Below are 23146 nucleotides of genomic sequence, written 5' to 3' on the forward strand. Positions count from 1 at the left end.
TACTTCTCCCTATGTAATTTAAAGCCAAGTCTTCAATCATTCTTGATTCAAAAAGTCAGCAACATTTTTTTTGTGCTAGAAATAATTCTCTAATAATGGCTGTCTACGAGAATGCTCTCCTAGAATGAGGAATGTGACCTAACACTGTTTTTATGTAAACAAAATCTTTATGGATAAGGTTTTTACAGCAATCTCATAATGTTTATTTTGATGATGGTATATTCATTGACCAAAGCTTGTTGTAGGAGTATAGTTTATAGTGTTTTTAACCTTATTTTAAATAATTCTATTTTTATCTTTGATCTTAGCTCACTTTTACACTCATTGTATATATATATATATATATATATATATATATATATATATATATATATATATATATATATATATATATATATAATGTCTTATATTAGTAATGTCCTTGGAAAGAAACGAGCAACCACAGGGTACTCTTGAAAAATCAAAAAAGTGTATTAAAGAAAAGCATATACAGCCAACGTGACGTTTCGGGACCTTTCTCAAGGCATCAAAAGTTACCTTGAAGTTCCATGACCTGTATAAAAACACTCGGCCTTCGGCCTCATGTTTTTATATTAACATGAAACTCCTCTGTAACTTATAATATGTCATATTTTACAAGAGGGGGTACTTTATTCACTATATATATAGCACTCTTCTGCTACTGCATGAGATCTAGCACACATTTATTTGCAAGTGGTGCTACAGGAGTCCTGTGCCTCCGCTATATGGGAGAGCAGGTAGACTTTAATATGGCGTGCCTCCACCCAAGGTCAGGACAGGCTGAACTGTAATACCCCTCCCTGGGAACTTCTCTGATCCGCAATACACATACACAGTGGGACGGTTGATGGATTTATTTGGCAGGACACTATAACTTTAAATTACAGTGATACTGCCAGCCAGGAGCAACTTCACTGAATAAATGCAGCTGATGATCTCTGAACTGCTGAAGGGAATCCCCACTTATGTGGCAGTTGCTTCAAAATCCTGAGAAGGACTCCCTTTGGCTTTCTGTGCCCTGAGAAGAGCACTCTTTGTTCTTCAGAGCCCTGACAAGGACCCCCTTTCCTTCCTCACCCTAAAGAGAGCGCGCTTTTCTGCCACTGGGGTTCCCTACTAAGTTTCCCACACACAAACTCTGGGAGTATGTACATTTACTTGTAGTCTCTCTCCATACCTCCCAACATTTTGGAAGTAAAAAGAGGGACAAAAAATTTTTTCCCACACGTAGCGCAGCAATTTTTTGACCACACCCTTTCTGTGGCCACACCCCCTAATTACCATGTTTGTTTTACAAAATTTGGCAGGTTATTAAAGTTTGAAAATATTTCTCCTTATCTAAACTGTGTTTTTGTGTCTCAAAATTGTTTCAAAGTATCTTATTTGCACCTGTTAGATGTTCTGGGCTCTCTGCTAAAAGCCAATTAAGTGAGAAACTTTGTTTCTTTTTCTGGCTGTTCAGTGCAGAGAAAAGAGGGACTTTCCAGTACAAATGAGGGACTGCGGGTTGAGCTGTCAAAAGAGGGACTGGAGCAGTAGCACTATTCTCCCTCTTCTTTCCTGTCAGCTCACAGAGCATGGGGCTCCTCCCCTCCTTCCCCTGCTTACACAGAATCAATACAGATCTATCTATCTATCTATCTATCTATCTATCTATCTATCTTTCTATATAAACTTTATTTGCACTCTTTTCACTTTAAATTAAACTTTGAGGTACCTTTTTCAGAGGGCAATGTGATTATTATTATTGATAAAAACGTAACACATTATATGACTTAACTTTAATTATATTGTGCTTTTAATCTTCATGTGTGTTAGGTAGGATATGTGCATGCAATATTGTGAGAGAAATCAGCTGTGGATGCATTACTTTTATATATGGATAGGGGTGTCAGTTAGGTTAAACGTCCATTAGGTGGCACATGGGATATAAGAGTTGTACTGGTACCGGCACATGTGCAGTGTAATAGAAGAAGCAGGGAAACCATTTTTGGTATGGGAACAGTAGTCAGCGTGTGTCAGCAGAAGTGATGTCGGCAGAAGTGATGTCACTTTTTGTTATGCACTGACTCCCTGTTCTCCCACAACTTATCTGCCTTACAGGCCTTAGTGCTGCTGGTCTGGAACACTGTGTTTGGTATGTACTTGATTATATGTGTTAATGACTTGGTAATTATACATTGTTGTCATTGTATGCTTTATTAAACCACTTATTTGCATACCTTAAGTGTCTGTATGAATGATGTGGTGGAGTCCCTTTTTGTAAGGGTATTTGTGAGCAGCCTGCTCCTTCTGCTTTGCTCTCAGTACAATGACAATGGCTATATGCCTGACCCCCATGAAGCCAGCTCTGCCCAGTGCAATTTTGCTGTGGGGTGAAACTGTGGGCGTAATAGACCAGTATGGCTGTACCTTTGGGTTGCCACATCTCTGGTTTTGACCCAGACAGCCGGGGTCAAAACTGCATGGCAGGTTTTCCAAATTAGGAAAACCGGGAAGGATTCCCCATGGTTGGCATGTCATAGCCCCGCCCCTGATGCCCCTCCCAGATTCAAATGGGCCAAAAGGTGGCATCCCTACCGTACATATTAAAATCCAATGAGTGGATTTTTGCACAATTTTGCCACTTACATTCTGGTGCCAAGTTGGACTAATTCTAACATATGAGCCCCAGGCCAGTATATAGCCAGCTTAGGGGTTTATATAAAAGAGCAGCTGTAGCACTGAAAGTAACTATTGCATGTGCTGAATACATAACACTGTCACACAGGATAAGCCAGTTATGTTGGTACAATTTTAACCTCAGGGGTGATGCATAATGAATCAGTTTTTTCAGCTGTAAACCCCCACTTCTCTATTCGCAGGCTGACATGACAGTTACTGTAGAAAAAGTGTCTCTTTGTTTTGGAACTTGTAAACCAGAAAACATCTAATTTTGCAATATCAACATTGATATATGCTGTAAAAAAAACTTCACCCCCCCCCTCCAATTAGATATTCACAGTTACAAGACTAAAAATGGTGATGAATACCTAGCGATCCCGACCCGAAATGATTACAAATGGACTGTTTTAGAGCACAGTGAGGGATAAATGGACTGAAATCAACGTCACAAGGCAATCAGGATTTCTCAGAATAATTCACTTGTAAGCACTTCCTCTTCCTACTCTGTGCCTGAAACAAAGTTCGAGGTAGGCGTGACTGGAATCTGTTTACACTCACACTAGAAGCCAAACAGACTCGTGACAGACACCGGCTTCTCAATGTAGCGACTAAATGGACATATCTGGTTCCTGAAGTGGAGTTCCTGCTTTGGCAGCAGTTTTCTTTTTCCCCTGGGCCAGTCTGTGTGAGGTGGGAATGGCTGAGGAGGAGCTGCTGGGCAGCGAGGAACACACAGAGAACAAGGATGAGGACCTAACACACAATGGGGACATAATAGTGTCGAATGGGGATAGGTGCCGGCTGAGGACCTACAAGCGAAGATGGTTAGTCCTGGGAGCAATCTGCCTGCTGAGCTGTACCAATGCCATGGTGAGTGGAGGCAAATAGTAAGTAGTAATTTTCACTTTAATTTATCATTTCGCTTATAATACTAGCTGCCATCTACGTCATAATGTAGATGAATATCTTTTTTCTGTGCCCAAAACTAGATGTTTTTATAATGGAAGTCAATGTAACTGTAACAAACTTTTAAGTACAGTAGAACCCCATTTTATGTATTTTCAGGGAACCAGAAAAAAATGGTGTAAAAATTGTAAAATAAGGGTTGCATAGGGTTTACATATATAAGTATACAAGTATTTTGTACAAATTGTTGCATAGGGTTCATCACAATGTGTTTAAGGCAGTATGTGCTCATACAAGAGTATCTTTGTGTATGTGGTGGGGAGTAACGAGTAATATGTATTGGGTGTGGAAAATGTAAGAAGATGTGTGCAGGGATGTTATTTTATCTCGTTGTGTATGTTATGTATGCAGCAGAGATGACAATAAACCTTCTTGTCGAAGTGCTTTATGCATAATATATAGGTAAAACCACACAAAAAAAGCAATGTATCTGTCTGTTCCTTTCTGATCACTGGTTCTGACTCCTGAACAGAAGTCAGTTAATCTGCTGGCTGACAATTTTTTCAGGAAACAGAACTAGAAGTGTAAAGTTCTGGGCACACAGGCTGTTGTCAGACTGCATATTTTTACAGGCTGAGAGAAGCAGATCTGCTCAGTGCCCCTGCTCCATTGATTTGAATCCTAAGCCAAGGTCAGCATGGAGATGCCTCCTTTCACATATTTGGGCTGACCTTAGCTTCAGCCCCACTGTGTGTGAGTGCACATAGGCTGAATGGATTCAAATCAGGGGTACTGAGCAGATCTGTTTCTCTTAGCCTGAACAAATACACAGGTTGACAACAGCCCAGAGCTTTCAATCTGTGTACCCATAGTCGAATGCATATTTTAGCAGTGTCTTTCTCGTTGCAGCTCTGGATCAGTTTTGCCCCTGTGGCTGACGTGACAGCAAGTTTCTTCAAGTGCAGCCTGGATGTTGTCAACTATCTGTCTCTTGTCTACCTCATTATTGCGATACCAGTTGGTTTTGGAGCGTCGTGGCTGATAGATACCCTTGGTCTAAAATGTGCTGTAAGTACTTCATCCTTTAAAGGACAGGGAAAGCCTTTCAATCAGCTTTGTAGTATGTTAAAGACCTGTCCCAGATCGCTAGGTTAATTTTCAGAAACAATGTTTATTTAGTTCCCCCTTTAAAATCTATTTTCTCGGTTGCAGTTGCCGTTTTGCTGAAAATGACATCACTAAGGTCTCCACTTTCATTAATTTGCGCATGCGGGTCTTCTGGGGGACACTGCCCACAAGTGAAGCTTGTTCACATTTACTGTGCACCAGCAGCTTCTAGATCAAGCTACTGCGCATGAGCAAAGTTTTCTTGGTCTGTGTGAAGGAGCAATGAATCGTGGGAACTTTTTCTTAATAGAGTTTATGCTTTTTTTAAAAAATAAAATGCAGCCACAGCTAAAATCAAAGTGAGTGATTTCATGAGTACTGCTGATCTCATTGCATGTATGCTTATCTGCTGAGACCTAAATGTTAAACTGACTTCCCCTGCATTTTAAAGACATTATATAGAAATCGATATTTTGGGATTTTCACAACCAGCCATTATGCGCAAGGCTGAGGTTCTCCATATAACAAAATTGCCCCTAATCCGGAAAACCCCAGGCTCCAGAAAACAAAACAATGAAAGCAGCTCTCAAAGCATTTGATTGAGATTTGTTTTTGTAATTTTCATGGTACTTAGTATGGCTGAGTGTGCACAAATTAGTGGTGTTTTTGTGAAATGCTTGCACATTCTCACTATCTGTGGCTTTATTCTTCTGCATTTCTTGGCCTTTTGCTTTATTTTCTTTTCTCTTTTTTTTCAACCTTACACTTCAGGTTTGTGTTGATATCTATTCTGTAGTGTTTTGACTTCAGCTACATTCTTCAAGGGTTAGAAGGTATTAATGCCATTCTATTTAGGTAAGTATAGGGATATGCAAAAATATGCATCTTTAAAAGGGTTGTTCACTTTCAAACACCTAGTTGTTTTCAGATAAATCACCAGAAATAAAGACTTTTTCCAATTACTTTCTATTTGTGACAATTTTTCTAATATTGAAGTGTCAAGTGTAATTTTTCACTTTCTAAAGCAGCTCTGGGAGGGGGGTCGCCGATCCTGTAAACTGTTCTAAATTGATACATTTAGTTGATACATTTCTTATCTTTGTCCCTGCTGAGCAGAATTCCTGAGTTTCATTAAAGGCAGCTGTTAGAATTGATACAATAGTTGCTAATATTACACAGACGATGCTGAAAAAGGTATCAACTCAATGTTGCAAAATTGTACAGTTTAGAATCCGCACCTGAATTACTGAGCTGCCAGACTCAAACACTAGAGCTTGGGACATTAAACTTTAAACTTAGATTTTGAAAAAACTGTAAAAAAATAAAATAATGGAAAGTAGTTTAAAAAATTATTTATTTCTGGGGAAAAAATCTGAAAACACTTGAACTGAAAAAAGTGTTTGGAAGGTGAACAAGCCCCTTTAACCAATTAAATTGATCTAGGTATATCAAGCGTTGGTAGGTAATACTGTATATATTAAGTAGGAAATAGAAAAGACTTTCAAAACAGTGATTATACGCCTGGGAGCTGTTTAATATTTATAGAGACAATACAAATAATGATATAATGGGCAGTATATCCCCATGTTCAACATGAGTTCAATGAAAAAGGCTTATGCTGAACATACTTTTTGTCTATTATTTATTTAATAAGTATTTTCTTTTACAGATAATATTTAGCTCTTGGCTAAACATGATTGGGAGCATCATACGTTGTGCTGCTGTTGTACCTTACCTCAATCCCTCTGGCACACACACTGGGATCTATTACCTTTTTACTGGGCAAAGTCTTTGTGCAATAGCCCAGCCACTTGTGTTATTTGTACCTGCTAAGCTTGCAGCTGTATGGTTCCCTGATCATCAACGTGCAACAGCTAATATGATTGCTTCTATGGGTAAGTAGTACATTCCATGTCCTTGTGGTGTGGGGTAGGTTTCACTTGGGGGTGCCAATATGTTTTTCTCATGGCCAGTGCTCCTTTTAATATAAAACTGCACAGGTCCCGGGATAACAGTGCTGCACTGCCTTATTCCTGGCTTGGTCTTGCACATGTGCAACATTTTCAGATTTTGCAATACTGTGCATGCACGAATGCCAGTTAGTACTACTAGGGGATCCTGGAATAAAATGGGCTGGTGGTTTTTTTTTCCATAAAAAAAGACAGGCCCGGGAAAAACATTAATAACCTGCCTAATATACTGCCTCTTCCAGTGACTCAGCCTTGAATGTAGTGCTTATGTTTCTTAAAGGAAAACTATACCCCCATACAATCTAGGTCTCTATAAAACGATATTGCATAAAACAGCTCATATGTAAAACCTGCTTCATGTAAATAAACCATTTTCATAATAATATACTTTTTAGTAGTGTGTGCCATTCTAAATTGAAAATTGCCATTTTTTAAAAGAAGGGCCACCTCCTAGTATCGTACGATTCACTGTGCACACAAACACACCAAATAAGCCATACGTGTTAGGTCACATAAGCCAATTAAAAGACAAAGTTGTGTCTTTTGCTTCAACACTTCATCTTGTTACAGTTAGAGCTGCAGTATTTCTGGTCAGGTGATCTCTGAGGCAGCAAACAGACAATCACCAAAAGGTGTTAAAGGGCAGTTTTTACTTACTTAATTTGATATAAACTACCTGTTGCTTAAATATTCATTTTGGGGTATCGTTTTCTTCTTAAGTTGATTGGATGTGTTATAGTGTAGTGCTGAACTCTGACACCCAATACAAGGAATTATATTTGACTGCTCAAAGCAATATGATGAAGCTTCACCCAATCAGTAAGTTTAAAAGGGTTTAGTTAAAGAATCTTATTTCGTGAGGATCAGAATACTCACTAGTTACTTGTTTTACTTATTTTACATAAATAGCAATTACCTTGACATCAGTGTGATTATAATATATAAAACATATAAACAGTCCTTCAGTGCAGGAAGTGTTATAAAATAGGAAATAATTAGAAGCAATATATTAATAAAATACACCACCAAATATAAAGTATATGTTTTCCTTTCTCTTTTACCAGCCAATCCTTTGGGTGTGCTTCTAGCTAATGTTATTTCCCCAATCGTTGTAACCAAAGAGGAGTATATTACACACATGGTAAGATGTCTCTTGAGTGTGTCCCTAAAACATTGATAACACAGCTGCACTTAAATGCTTTTTTTTGGTTTTTAAAGCTTGGAATCTATGCTGTTCCTGCTGTAGCTGCCTGCGTTCTTGCAACTGCTGGGATTCGTGAGAAATCTCCTCCAACTCCACCGTCAGCAAGTGCTTTTAACACAACCTCTGAGCCCTTTATATCTGGTATAAAACAGGTAAAAAGTTGTATATTTGTGTAAATCTTTGTCTGCTTGTGTGTATGGTGGTGGGGCAGTTTACAAAAGAGGAGGGTGTGGGTGGGTGGGGCAGTTTAGTATTGAATCAATAAATATTTCACAACATGAAACAGACATTTAAAGAGAAATATTTAAAAATATATTTAAAAGACAATGTTGGATAGAATTGTATCCCTAATTTGGCTTAAAAAGACAAATACCCACTAGAGGGGTAGAGCATGGGCTACACTGGACCCTCTTTCAACAGGATGGGCTTTCACTAAATGGAAAGAGCACACGAGGGTGTTGTTGCACCACAACTCTATACTGCCAAAAGTGTAAAATAATAGAAAAAGGACACCAGTGGTTCTTTGCAACAAGATAACAGCAGGCTTTATCCAATGTAAAGCACAGGGTTGATAATACTCACACACATGAGGTAGTAGTAACAAATGGCAGGTACAGTCACAGGTGTAGCAGATACAGGCAGAATAACACCAATGAATGTATAGCTGGGGGAGTTGAAGTATACACGTTGCAGGTTGTCAGTACTTTATGTGGACCGGATCCCCTACAGTAGACGTGGAACAGGAATAGAACAATAACCTGTTTCCCTTGTCAGTACTGGTGTCACTTCACTACAGACAAGCTGGACCTTAGGGAGAGCTACTCCCTTCTATCCTCCTTGGTAGAGCTGAAATGCTGCTCTTACTAACTAATGCTCACTGACTCACTCCTCCTAGAGAGTGCTATAACAGTGACTAACCTGCACACTAGCTAACCTCGTTCATAGGGTCCCTGTACCCCAACTGCTCTAAAGGGATTGTCCCTTTAGGGCCTAACACTTCTGGGGCCATGTTGACTCCAGGCTTAATGGAACATCCACCCAGATCAACTGCTGCAGGCCAAAGAGGAAGGACCTCCCCCTGCCAAGCACTATGTTACAGTGAGGCACAATATGGTCATCAACCTACGGGCCAATGAACCGGGCATGTAAAATAAGTAAAAAAGTTTACATGGGTTTTAACCCAGAAACAAGGAAATGAGGTACTTGTAGGGAATGAAGCCATAGGGGCCATGGTCCTATGGGTCCTTACAGATTAGATTAAAAGAGATAAGATGTTTCTTGTTTTTGTGATATGTTATTCCTAATCCTTCTCGGTTTCCAACGTGAGTGCAGTCTTTGTTAGCCCAGACCTCTGGTGGGAAGAGCACCATTGTGATATGTGCCCTTTAAGATACAGTATCTGGAGGCAATGATACCTCAAAATGTATGATATCGCTGTGCTGTTAACAACTGTGTGTTTGCTTCAGAGGCACTGCTACAGTTTATATAAAATAAGCTGCTGTGTAGCCATGGGGGCATCCACTTAAATTGAATAGGACACAAATTGGACTCATTGGGATGAATTCACAAAAGTGGAGATAGCCCATTTTTGGAGTAAAAGTGATGGTAAACTGGAGTAAAATATTTTCTCCATATTCACAAGCAGAAATCTGCGTTCCCACTCAACCGCCACCTTTCATATTTTAATGAAAGAAAGACAGTTTACAGACACTTCTATGAATTTGTCTTTCAAACAACATAAAAATGGTGTAAAAAGTAAAGTGGAGTAAAGCTCAGTATAATTTTTCCCTATTTGTCAGATCAATTCTAAAATAATTTGCTCTGCTTTGGTTTACCCAATCTTCATTTCACACCTCTTGTTGGGAAGAATTAACATATTAATAGGGATTAGCATTTTATATTCAGGGCACAAGTTTCTGTTTAACCCTATTGGTGTAAAAGCCTCATTAACAAAACAAGTAAAACATATACAAATCCCTATATTATGCAAAAAGCATTTCTTGTATTTGACCCTTGTTCTTGTTACAGAAGTGGAATTACATAAACATGTAGGCAGATTTATAGAAAGCCCCGGTTATCCTGAAAAAAACGATGTATAATTTTCCTAGGTAAAATAAACCCCCTCCCCCAAAAATTCCAATTTGATGGCTTACTGACAGATGTAGTAAGAGCTAAAGACAAATTTAGAAAAAGTCTTTGAAATTTCATGCAAGAGACAAAATCTGAAAACTGTCTGTTTAAAAGACAAATTCACAAAAGTAGAGGTTTGTGAATTTGGTGGGAAATCCGACCATTTTTATCTCCAATTTAATTTTCCCTATATTACCACTTTTGTCAATTCCCCCATTGTGTACACCCTAAAGCAATGTATAAAAATGTATGGTTTATGTAATGAAACATTCCCTGACATTTTTTTTAGCTGCAAACAAAAAACTAATCTTTTGTGTGTAAACTGCACAGAAATGTGAGTAGATCCAAATAAGTACAAAATTATATTTTGCTTTGTTTTTAGAATTCAGAAATTCTTGTCTTGGCCTTAACTTGCTCGTGCATGAACACACATCTTAGAGCAAACATTGAACAAGAAGACACTTCCAGTTATGAGTTCTGATGTTGAAATTGTATTTATGTAAAGTTTATGTGAAGAATTATTGAAACACTGAAAGCAGAATGGAGCCAGTCTGATGAAATGCCTGACATTCAAAGCCCAGGATACACAATAGATAACAGATTGTATCTGATCCTATTGTTTACTGCAGAGCTTATCTGTTACCTGATGTACATCCTGTGCTTTTTCCAAACAGACAATATCGTTTAGTATCTTTACAACATTAGTATGATGAGGTTTAGGAGAAGCTAGAAGTGTGAGTGCTGCTGACAATACCCTTTAGTCCCTAGAAGAGAAACAATTTGTATATTGTATTGGTAACAGATCAATTCTGGTATCAAATACAGCTGGAGTTTATCGGTTGCTTCATAATTTCCACCTTCTGACTGAAATAATTAGCATAAGGACTGTTATTAGCATGAATGTTTAATAAATGTGTTTTCTTCACAGCTCGTGACAAATAAAGCTTACATCATCCTAATGTTGTGCTTCGGAGCAGGAATTGGGATTTTCACTGCAATTTCTTCTTTTCTGGAGCAGATTCTGTGCTTCAGGGGCTATTCAAATGTAAGTTTAATAAATATTAATACAAAATGTGGTTTATTTTAATGCTGAGATACCCACTTTAATTAGATTATGCATGCCTGACTAACTTTGCCTAGGAAATCTATCCATAGGTTCGCACACTCAAAAGTATAAAAAAATTCAAAGGCAAGAGTGGTATATAAATTTTTTTTACTGTTATGCAGAATAAACATCAAGAACAATTCAGTGTTGAATTAACAAGCTCTGTGTACATACATCGTATAATTGAACATATAGTAGGGATGTACCGAATCCGGTGTACCGGTTCGGAATTTGGCCTTTTGAGCAGGATTCAGATTCAGCTGAATTTTTCTGCCCGGCTGAACCAAATCTGAATCCTAATGCAAATTAGGGGCGGGGAGGGAAATCACATTACTTTTTATCACAAAACAGGAAAGTAAACAGCGCCGATTCTGACTAAGGAGACGCCTGAGGCGGCTCCTGCAATGCCGCCCCCCCCTCACCAACTTACGTGTCAGGAGGGGAGGCAGAAACACTATTGGGGAGAGCGCAATTGCGCTCTCTCGCAATAGTACAGCCGAATTTCCGGTTCAAAAACTGGAAATTCGGCTCTTAAAGGTGCAGGAGTGGCTTTTTGCCGCCCCTGGAATCCTTTCAGGCGCTGCCGCCTGAGGCGAGCGGCTCAGCTCGCCTCATTGGCGGCGCGCCCCTGAAAGTAAATAAAAGTTTTCCCCTTCCCACCCCTAATTTGCATATGCAAATAAGGGTTTGGTATTCGGCCGAATCTTTCGCGAAAGATTCGGGGGTTCGGCTGAATCCAAAATAGTGGATTTGGTGCATCCCTAATATATACCACCCAATAGCATTGCTTAGCAAAAACAGACAAACAACAAGGAATCCTCTTGACAAAGGCCATATTGCTGAAACGTTGGGGCTACTCTCATTCTCTCGGTAGGTGTATCCGCTCCTTGTTGTTTGTCTTTTTTTGCTAAACAATGCTATTGGGTGGTATATATATGTTCAATTGCATGATGTATGTACACAGAACTTGTTAATTTAACAGTGAATTGTTCTTGATGTTTATTCTGCATAACAGTAAAAAAAAATTATATACCACTCTTGCCTTTGAATTTTTATACTTTTAGTATGCAAACCTATGGATAGATTGTATTGTATTTAGTTACTCTATGTGGGGGGTAACTTTTGGTTTCTGCACCTCATATTTTGCTCCACTGAACATTTTGATAAATTGGTGTGCCCTCCATCCATTGCTAACTTTGCCTAGAAAGCCACATAGAATTTTTTAGACCATCGAAAAAACACACATTATCACTTGACACATATAAATAACCTGTAAATAACAACAGTGTAATGATAACATTTGTTGTGATCTCCAGGCAGTATGGTAGATGTAAGTCATTTTCAGTTATGCATGCATAAGTAGCGCTGAATAAAATATACATACAGTCAGTGTAGTATATGCATATGATACTAAAACTTTAATTAATCTAGTTTTTTTTTCTAGCTTTTTGCAGGTGTGTGTGGAGCCCTGCTTATTTTCTTTGGGTTCATTGGTGCATTAGTTTGTGGACTTTATGTTGACAGGACGAAAAAATTCAAAGAAGTTGTCAAGATCTGCTTTGCCTTAACTGCTCTGACAAGCATTGCATTTGCACTGGTGAGTTAATTGGCTTGGTTAGAAGAAAGCATTATAACAATGCAAGCCACTTTGGAAAGCCCAAAAGGTAGTAGAGCTAGCTACTTTTTTATTCAAATAATTGTATCTGTAGTGGAATATTGAAGATTCTTTCAGAGAATAAATAATGTAAGTAAGGTTGAAAAAAAAGAGACACAAATTCAACCCTTTAAGTCTATATATAACCTGCCTAACTGCTAGATGATCCGAAAAAAAAAACATTTGAAGCCTCTCCAATTTGCCTCAGAGGGGAAAAAATCCTTCCTCACTCCAAGATGCAATCAGATCAGTCCCTGGATCACCTTGTACTATGAGCTTTCTTCCATAACCGTGTATTCCCTCACTTGATAAAAATTATTCCATACATATTTTTTGTCTCCTAAGATAAAATAAAAGGGCTGTGGTGTTTAGGAAATGATGGTAACTAAGATAATTGAATCCATATTGGTGCCAAAACAATCCTATTGGGTTTATTTTTATTTAAATTATTTTTTTAGCAGGTATGGAGATCCAATTTATGGAAAGACCCATTTTCCAGAATATCCTAGGTCCCGAGCATTCTAGATAACAGATTCCATACCTGTATTTACATAGATTCGTGTCACAATTGCTTATCATTTTATGACCTTGGCATTTAACATTACCTGAAGGATTATGGTATATAGTTGATAAAGTCTAGGTTCAGGATCTATGACAAAAGAACATAGTTTGGACATATACTGTATAGTTGTTCTTATTCAGTTAAGTTAAAAATAATTCTTGGTTACTGAGTTACTGAGCATGGCTCGTTTAGATGTCGCTTAAGCTGTTTTAGGTTCCAAGAGGATAGCCGTACTCCACTATTTGCTTTTACTGGTCTCCACCTTGCCCAGACAAACAACTTAGACTGACAGCTCTGCATTCCCTCAATGTTGAGGCTTAGGGGCACTATCAGTTTATTAATCAGTTAAATCACACATTTAACATACACACATGTATAAGTGCAACAAGTAAAAAAAGGGTATTATGCTGCTTTTGTTTGCATACAGATTATACATTTTTTTACACATACCATTTATTTTGCTATGTAAGTGACTTAGCAATTGTACTGTCATAAAGGATGAACGTTGGCTTAAAGGAGAAGGAAAGCTACGGAGGCATTTTATTGCCAATAGATTAGCTGCAATAGTGCAAGCTAGAATGCTATATTTATTCTATAGAATGTTTTACCATACCTGAGTAAAAAGCTCTAGAAACTCTGTTTGTTTAGGATAGGAGCTGCAGTATTAATGTGGTGTGACATCACTTCCTGCCTGAGTCTCTCCCTGCTCTTGGCTCAGATTACAGTAGGGAGGGGTGGGGGGAGAGAAGCAAACTGAGCATGCTCACGCCCTGGGCAATGAGGTTTAAGCTGAAGGCAGGAAGTCTGATACAGAAGCCCATGTGTACACAATAGAAGGAAAGAAATGCTGTGTTTCTTTTGACAGGGGACTCAGAGCAGCATTACTTAGAGGGTTTACTGGTATATTTAGATGGACCTTTCGGATAAGGCTTACTTCGTTTTAACCTTTCCTTCTCCTTTAAAGGGATCCTGTCATCATTTTTATGGTGTCGTTTTTATTTCTAAATTACACGGTTTAGAATACAAATTAACTCTGCCATGTAAAATTTCATTCCTATTCCAACAAGTGAATTATTTTAGGTGTAATATTGGAGTGTAGGCAGCCATCTCAGGTCATTTTGCCTGGTCATGTGCTTTCAGAAAGAGCCAGCACTTTAGGATGGAACTGCTTTATGACTGTTGTTTCTCCTACTCAATGTAACTGAATGCATCTCAATAGGACCTGGATTTTATTATTGAGTGCTGTTCTTATATCTACCAGGGGGCTGTTATCTGGTTACCTTCCCATTGTTCTGCTGATGGGCTGCTGGGGGGGGGGGGTGTTTGATATCACTCCAACTTGCAGTTCAGCAATAAAGAGTGACTGACGTTTATAAGAGCAAGTCTCAAAATGAAATATTAAAAAAATCAATTTACTCTTTTGAAAATATGGTTTGAAATATGGATTTCAGTGCAGAAGTCTGCTGGAGCAGCCCTATTAACTGATGTATATTGAAAAAAATATTTCCCTCATGACAGTATCCCTTTAAGGGAATGGGAAAACTGTAAAAGGCCAGTAAAATTAAAGTAGTAATATACAGTGAACTTTAAACATACTAATACAATAATAAATGAGAATATACTGTAGCTCATATGCCTTAAAGCACAACCTGAAATATAACGGTACGCTGGCATTTTGCAAAGATCATAATCCAAATGAAATTTAGATACAGCTAGATTAAAAATCTGACACCTGTACTTCATCATTGTGGTTTTTATTGTTTTTAATATCTAAAGGTTAGTGCATTACTAAGCGGTCAGTCATGAAATGGACATTAAATGTACTCCCTCGTAAGATAGGTTTAGTTTTGAAATGACCGCTTTTTAACTGTACTATTAATTGAATTTTTATCATCTTGCTGCAGTTGGGAATTTCTTATCATTTGCATACAATGTGTTAATTGCTGTTGTAATCTTTGATCTCATGGGTAATTAACTTTCCTGTCATGGGTTAGAGATATAAAATGTAATGATGGCATAATGTTTAAATGCATTTTCATTACCAAACTCTTTTTTGCTTTTCACTACAAGAACTGCAGTTATGATTATCACCTAACTGGGTTTGTGCACTTTATAATATTTTCAGAGAATTAGGATTGGAGCTGCTTTGGGCTCTGACAGCATTAAATATGAAGTTGCCCCTGCATTCTACTATATGTTCAGTGGCAATAAAATGACGTTAGCACTGAATTTATACCGGTATTCAGGGTCAGACTGGGCCGGCGGGACACTGGGAAAAAATCTGGTGGTCCCCACCGACCCAGATATATCAGTATAACAAAAGTTTATATTACATTTTCATTTTTGAGAGATTTCCCCTTTACAATTGGCTAAAAGTGTGTGCAGACACACCGCCATTTTTGTTCCCAGATTTCACCTTGGAAATCTGATAACCTTGTATTAGGCCTGAGCCTTAGTTTCTTCTGGGAAGACATATGTAACTGTTAAATAGTTAGAACTATTCAAATACAGATTATAAAAGTCTGAAATAGGATTCCTGGCTTTCAGGATATTTTCTAAAATAAAAACCATGAACTAGCAACATTAATGTACGTTATGTTAACAACAACCATATATTTTTGTAACAGTGTTAAAAAGCATTTGTACCAATTTAAATTAACAGGTGATTAACTTCCGGGACCAAACCATATTGGTGGCGTGTGCATGCTCTTTGTTGGGATTGTTTGGGTTTGCCATCTCTCCAATTGCCATGGAATTAGCTGTGGAATGTTCCTACCCAGTCGGAGAAGGAAGCTCAACAGGCTTGGCATTCATCTCTGGGTAAATATATGTTCACATATATATTTTTATTCTAAGTCACAGTAACATCTGTAAAATGTGTTTTTATATCCGGCTCAAGCAACTTTCTTAAAACTTGAACACAAATCCTATTAAAATATCAATTGTTCTTAAAGGACAAGGAAACACTTTATCCCAAATCATTATTATGCTCTAGTTCCCCCTTAATGCACGTGCGCTGTCGAGTCAAAGTACTGCACATGCACCAGGGTCTTGGTCTTTGTCAGGGAGTGGTGGCTGATGGGTATTTCTGTGTATCAATTCAGAGGTTTATTTTCTGGAATCACTCTTATGGCTTGAGCCAGACAGGACTTAAAGAACGCATGTCATAATGGGCCACAGGTGAGTGGCTGGCAGGTAGGATCCTAAATTCATGGTAATATGGTGACACCATGTTTGGTGTTAGAAGAACCAGAATATGGGAAATGTGCTCAGAATTATGTTTAATGGGTAACTTGAACGGCTAGTGCTGGTGAGACAGAAGGCAAATGAGAAAAGAAAGTATAATCTGAAAGATAAATCCGTATAACAAGCCAGAGGTCGGGGCAGGCTTTGGTGGGCAGCCGGCAACACAAGTCCGTGGAAACAGGCGAAGGGTCAAATCATGGATTTGTAGCAGGGACAAGGTAATAACAGGACTGTGGAACAAGCAAGAAAAGGGCAAATGAGGAACACTGGCAAAGGGGTAAAAAGACAGATGTGGGTCAATGATCCAGCAATAGCTGTCAGGAAGGTAATGGCTAATATAGGGCCTTCATGATAACATTACTGACACCTGGCCTTAATGAGATTAGGAGTGGAGACAAGGGGAATAGTCTATATATGGACAGTCCGAACTGTGAGCTCCAAATGCCTCCAGCAGCACAGCAGGAAAATACACAAGTTGAGTAACATGCAGGCCAGGGTTTGAGTCCCTGGTGATATGCCTGTGAATTGAGATTAACTCTTTAGTCACTGCACAGCAGCACCCCCAAGCTGCCAGGAAAATAATGCCTCCTACTTACTCCTTGCTATCAAACTGGAAACTGTGGAGACACCCATATATAGACATTACTGTGTGCTTACTATTTGGATATTGAAGAATGTACAATTACCAGTAGGGATGTAGCGAACGTCGGAAAAAAAGTTCGCGAACATATTCGCGAACTTGCGCAAAAATGCGAGCGGTTCGCGAACGGTTCGCGAACCCCATAGACTTCAATGGGAAGGCGAACTTTAACATCTAGAAAAGACATTTCTGGCCAGAAAAATGATTTTAAAGTTGTTTAAAGGGTGCAACGACCTGGACAGTGGCATGCCAGAGGGGGATCAAGGGCAAAAATGTATCTGAAAAATCTGCCTGTGTGTGCTTGGAAGAGATAGTGTAGGGGGAGAGCTGTTAGTGATTTCAGGGACAGATGATAGTAAGTTTGCTGGCTAGTAATCTGCTTGATACTGCTCTGTATTGGAGGGACAGAAGTCTGCAGGGATTTGAGGGACATTTTAGCTTAGGTAGCTTTGCTGGCTAGTAATCTACTGTTCTCTTTAAACAACTGCCATACGTTGACCTTGTAGGCATTGTTTGCCCAGTTTTTTTGGACGCAGCCACTGAAGCACAGTTGCCAGAAAAAATATGCCATATAAATGCTGAAAATAGTCATTTTTCGCCATACGTTGACCTTGTAGACATTGTTTGCCCAGTTTTTTTGGACGCAGCCACTGAAGCACAGTTGCCAGAAAAAATATGCCATATAAATGCTGAAAATAGTAATTTTTCGCCATACGTTGACCTTGTAGACATTGTTTGCCCAGTTTTTTTGGTTGCAGCCACTGAAGCACAGTTGCCAGAAAAAATATGCCACATAAATGCTGAAAATAGTCATTTTTTGCCATATACGTTGAGTCAACGTATGGCAAAAAATGACTATTTTCAGCATTTATATGGCATATTTTTTCTGGCCTCTGTGCTTCAGTGGCTGTGGCCAAAAAAACTGGGCAAACAATGCCTACAAGGTCAACGTATACACTACTACAGCGGTGGATACGGATTACGTAAAATATATGAATGCTGCTTGAAAAAAAGTAACTCAAGTGGTTTTTCTAGAGACGATAATATTATCAATATTTAGACAAAATGTGAACAAGCTCACACAGCTCGATGGCGGGTTGAAGAAAACACTGTGCAAATAATGCCTACAAGGTCAACGTATACACTACTACAGCGGTGGATACGGATTACGTAAAATATATGAATGCTGCTTGAAAAAAGTGACTCCGGTGTTTTTTCTGGAGACGGTAATATTATGGATATTTAGACAGAATGTGAACAAGGTCACACAGCTCGATGGCGGGTTGAAGAAAACAGTGTGCAAATAATGCCTACAAGGCCAACGTATACACTACTACAGCGGTGGATACGGATTACGTAAAATATATGAATGCTGCTTGAAAAAAGTGACTCCGGTGTTTTTTCTGGAGACGGTAATATTATGGATATTTAGACAGAATGGGAACAAGGTCACACAGCTCGATGGCGGGTTGAAGAAAACAGTGTGCAAATAATGCCTACAAGGCCAACGTATACACTACTACAGCGGTGGATACGGATTACGTAAAATATATTATGGCTGCTTGAAAAAAGTGACTCCGGTGTTTTTTCTGGAGACGGTAATATTATGGATATTTAGACAGAATGTGAACAAGGTCACACAGCTCGATGGCGGGTTGAAGAAAACAGTGTGCAAATAATGCCTACAGGGCAAATAATGCCTAAAAGGTCAACTTATACACTACTACAGCGGTAGTAAAATAAAAAAAAGTAAAATAAAAAAAAATGAATATTAAAAAAAAAAAATTAAAGTTGGTGCTGCTGAACTACTAGGAGCAGCAGATTAGCACACCAGTCCCACTCCCCAACACTGCTAGACTAATAGCACTGGGCTCTTATAGTAGTAGTAGTAGTAGTAGTAGTAAAACAACAAAAAAATAAATAAAAGCAGTCCTTACAAGGACTACTGTTATTGCAGCAGTCAGCAGATGAGATCAGAAGCAGGACAGCTGCCCACTGCAGCTACATACAGAGCACTGCAGTAGAAGGTAGATTACTAGCCAGCAAAGCTACCTAAGCTTAAATGTCCCTCAAACCCCTGCAGACTTCTGTCCCTCCAATAACAGAGCAGTATCAAAACGATTACTAGCCAGCAAACTTTCAACTGTCCCTGAAATCACTAACAGGCAGCAGCTCTCTCCCTACACTATCTCTTCAGCACACACAGGCAGAGTGAAAAAACGCTGCAGGGCTTCGGTTTTTATAGGGAAGGGGAGTGGTCCAGGGGAGAGCTTCCTGATTGGCTGCCATGTACCTGCTGGTCTGGGGTGAGAGGGCAAAAAAAAGCGCCAACAATGGCGAACCCAAAATGGCGAACGTCGCGCGACGTTCGCGAACTTCCGGCGAGCGCGAACACCCGATGTTCGCGCGAACAAGTTCGCCGGCGAACAGTTCGCGACATCTCTAATTACCAGTTTAAGAGCAAAGCCTGACTGGGGAAAACTCATTGTTTAAACGTATCTGACTGTCGGCGCTAAAGGTGTGATCTTTTTTGAAGCACCCCCTGTATATATATATATATATATATATATATATATATATATATATATATATATATATATATATATATATATATATATATATATATATATATATATAAATCTATCTATCGTTTTGGACATGTCATGAGCTTATTCATGTGGCCTTAGAAAACATAGAAAAGGAAAAGGTTTACACATGTAACATGGAGTGCTTTTAATATGTGGAATCGGGTATGTATGTTTAAAAAGAGCCTGCATGCTATAAAATGTATTATCCGTTCACATTTTTACATCTACTCTTTAAACAGCTTGTGTTTGAATTTTAGAACAACTATAAACAAATGTGTCTATTTTATTTTCGATCAAGCCAAATTCAGGGTATAATCTACATGATACTCTTTCAAAAACTCACCCGGCCGTTCGCTCCTTCTGAACCTTCTCCGTGCGGAATACATCAGACTGAAATATATGACTGGTCAAGTAAGTGAGACTGTAACATTAACTTCATTAATGAACTTAATACTACTACATTTGTGAAAAGACTTGTACAGCAGATGGTATTAAACCATTTCACAGCATCATTCAATATTTATCAACACATTTAGACCAGAAGTTGAAATCTAAAACAACATCATTTTTGCTAATGAAATAATGAGATTTTTTGTGCTCCAGTACCTGACCTTGTCCTTCAGTCAGAAACTTCTTATGATTCCCCCCCCCCCAGTTATATAGCTTGGCCTCTTAAAATTAGCTCAAAAACATTGCTCTGTAATTTAGAACTAAATAAAGCTGCTGCATTTGATGCTTATTCCGGCCATGATTGAGCTTTGTCAAAAGCTTTTGATGTTTCCTGTAATCTTATTTCTACCTTAGGGCTCTCTCACACGGGAGGTTTTTCCTGTTCTCCCCTGCGTTGCACTTTTTTCCATTCAGCCACAGGAGAGCGCAGGAGTAGACATACTCAATTATTGTGAAGGGGCTCTACTCACACAGACGCATGTAAGTGCCAAACGCAGGTTGAGACGCAGCATGTTGCATTTTACCTGCGTTCGGTTCGTCTGTGTGAGTACAGCCCCTTCACAATAATTCAGTGTGTCTACTCCTGCGCTCTCCTGTGGCTGAATGGAAAAAAGTGCAACACAGGGGAGCACAGGAAAAAACGGCTGTGTGTAAGAGCCCTTTGAGGGGTGTCCAGTATCCTCTGATCTCAGAACCTGCCATTAATTAAACGGTCTCATTTGAACTTTATTTAACACTTTATTATGGTGCTTAATTTCAACATTGCCATTGGAACTGTAGCAGCTGTCAGATGAGTTACCCCTCTAGGGAAGGCTGAAGGAAATATTTCCCAAGTGCCACTCACTTGCTGATATCTATTACTTGACAATGGGTATTTTTGGAAATCAAACTGAGAGCTCTTTAGTTTGGCATTGTGGATTCTCTTCTGCCATGTCTCTGCCAGCAGTTGATTGCTTTAATCTTTAATTTCCTAACCACACACAAATCAGATTGTGGTATATTTCTACATGAAAGGATGAACTTGCCGTAGAGTCGGTGTGAACCAATCCAGGTTGTCGGTTTAATGTGCAGTGCTCAAGTTCTAAGTTAACCTCTGTCATGCTCAGTAGTATTTAGTTAGGAGAGCTAAACCCTAAAAATGAATATGGTTAAAAATGCCATATTTTATATACTGAACTTATCGCACCAGCCTAAAGTTTCAGCTTGTCAATAGCAGCAATGATCCAGAACTTCAAACTTGTCACAGGGGGTCACCATCTTGGAAAGTGTCCGTCTCAGTGGGCTCTGAGCAGCTGTTGAGAAGCTAAGCTTAGGGGTCGTTGCAAATTATCAAGCAGAAAAAGAGGTTGGCCTGTGATATAAGCTGATGCTACAAAGCTATTTATCAAACTCTGATGCTAGTTGCACTGGTTTCTGTGATGCCATGTAGCAATTATCAGTATTAATTACTAATCAGCCTTATATTGTGACATTTCTATTCTATGTGTACTGTATATTGTTAGTGGGTCCCTAAGCTCAGTAAGTGACAGCAGCACAGAGCATGTGTAGTGAATCAGCAGAAAAGAAGATGGGGAGCTATAGAGGCATCATCAGAGATAGAGACCTTTACTGCTAAAGGGTTGTGGTTGCCTTGGGCTGGTACAGAAGCTCAAAACATAATGTACAACATTTCTAGCTGCTTCTTTAGTTAAGCTTTAGTTCTCCATTAAGCTGGATAGAAACTAAATGTCTTTGTTCGGACCAAGCAGTAATGTAGGCTTTATCCAATCTGCACTTCTTGAGGTTAGTTATAAGTCTGGCGGCTTCTCAGAAGGGTCATTGCTTTTTGTTTGGCTCAGGCATTATACAGCAGTAAGCCAAAATACATTAAATAAAGGATTGCACCAAGTCCACAATTTTAGGATTTAGCCATCCCAAACTGAATTGGAATTTAATTTGCATATGCAAATGAGCAAATGTTCACATTTAGGTTGGCCAGGTGCTCAGGATTTGGCGCATCTCTAAGTCGCTCTCTGTTCTAATGAAAGATATATTGAGGAATTTGAACTGACCTGCTGTTACGTATCATAACAAACTTGCTCTTGTCCAGCTAAACCCTCACTAACTGTGTTATATACTTTATTTCAGTTTCCATGTTAGTGATGGCCGCTTTGTGCACCTTTGGCTCCTGCATCTTTATCATCTTCTTTCATACGGATTACAAGCGGCTCCGGGCAGAAAGGAATTTAAACATATTAAAAGAAGAATTGGATGGAAGTGCAACATAATATGCCAAAGTCATGCTAATATAATACACACTGGGTGCCTTACAACTTGAAGACTGATTAATAGCATGTTTGTGCAACACAACTATTCCCTCAGAAATGAAAAACCCAAAATAGCCATTCCTGTTGCTCTCGGAGTTACATTGAAGGCAGCTACACTATGTTACATAATAGTCTGTTAGCAAGTATTTTTATTAAATGTCCTAAAAAATGTAATGTTTTTACTTTGCCTAAAGCAAGATTATATAATTTATTTTCAATTACAGATTTTCACTGACAACAGTTATTTGTAAATGAAATTGCAACTGAATGCAGCCTCTATGTGCTGTTTGCGAATCTCAGACTCTGTAATCTCAGACTACAGAAACAATGGCCAGAGTCAGTCCCATGAGAAAAGCTTCTCTCAGTTGATATCTCATGAAAAGCCAATAGGCTAGGGGGAAAGTTGGAATAGAATTATGGGATGAGTTTTCACATAGAACGAAATCAAGTCCTGTGTATCAGAATTAGAGAACGTTGGCTGGAGGAAAGCTACGGTTTTGGGAAAAGATAATTGTAAGACAGACACACATGGTTTTCAATTGCAATTAAATCTTTTAAAATCATTAAAACCTTTTAATAAATGATGAAAAGTT

The 23146-nt window shown here is 38.8% G+C and overlaps 1 protein-coding gene across 4 annotated transcripts; it reads left to right on the forward strand.

The window, feature by feature from the left end:
• Positions 1-1953: 1953 nt before the first annotated feature.
• On the forward strand, positions 1954-23146 carry slc49a3.S (solute carrier family 49 member 3 S homeolog). 4 transcript variants are annotated; one of them, XM_018239807.2, is made up of 11 exons: positions 1954-2158; positions 2886-3572; positions 4501-4659; positions 6368-6593; positions 7733-7809; positions 7887-8024; positions 10931-11047; positions 12552-12704; positions 15986-16143; positions 20096-20208; positions 22375-23146. In XM_018239807.2, exons 2-11 carry the CDS (start codon positions 3507-3509, stop codon positions 22512-22514), a joined length of 1347 nt encoding a protein of 448 aa, XP_018095296.1. In that variant the 5' UTR covers positions 1954-2158; positions 2886-3506; the 3' UTR covers positions 22515-23146.

This window comes from Xenopus laevis, chromosome 1S (assembly GCF_017654675.1).
Source record: "Xenopus laevis strain J_2021 chromosome 1S, Xenopus_laevis_v10.1, whole genome shotgun sequence".
Lineage (NCBI taxonomy): Eukaryota > Metazoa > Chordata > Amphibia > Anura > Pipidae > Xenopus > Xenopus laevis.

What these genes read in the sequence shown, in the direction of transcription:
- slc49a3.S (XM_018239804.2), top strand. Translation starts at nt 3,382, where the DNA reads ATGGCTGAGGAGGAGCTGCTGGGCAGCGAGGAACACACAGAGAACAAG. An exon ending in CCCTTGGTCTAAAATGTGCT is followed by an intron (nt 4,660 to 6,367) that starts GTAAGTACTTCA and finishes TTTCTTTTACAG; the next exon opens with ATAATATTTAGCTCTTGGCT. An exon ending in CAAGCATTGCATTTGCACTG is followed by an intron (nt 12,705 to 15,985) that starts GTGAGTTAATTG and finishes TTAAATTAACAG; the next exon opens with GTGATTAACTTCCGGGACCA.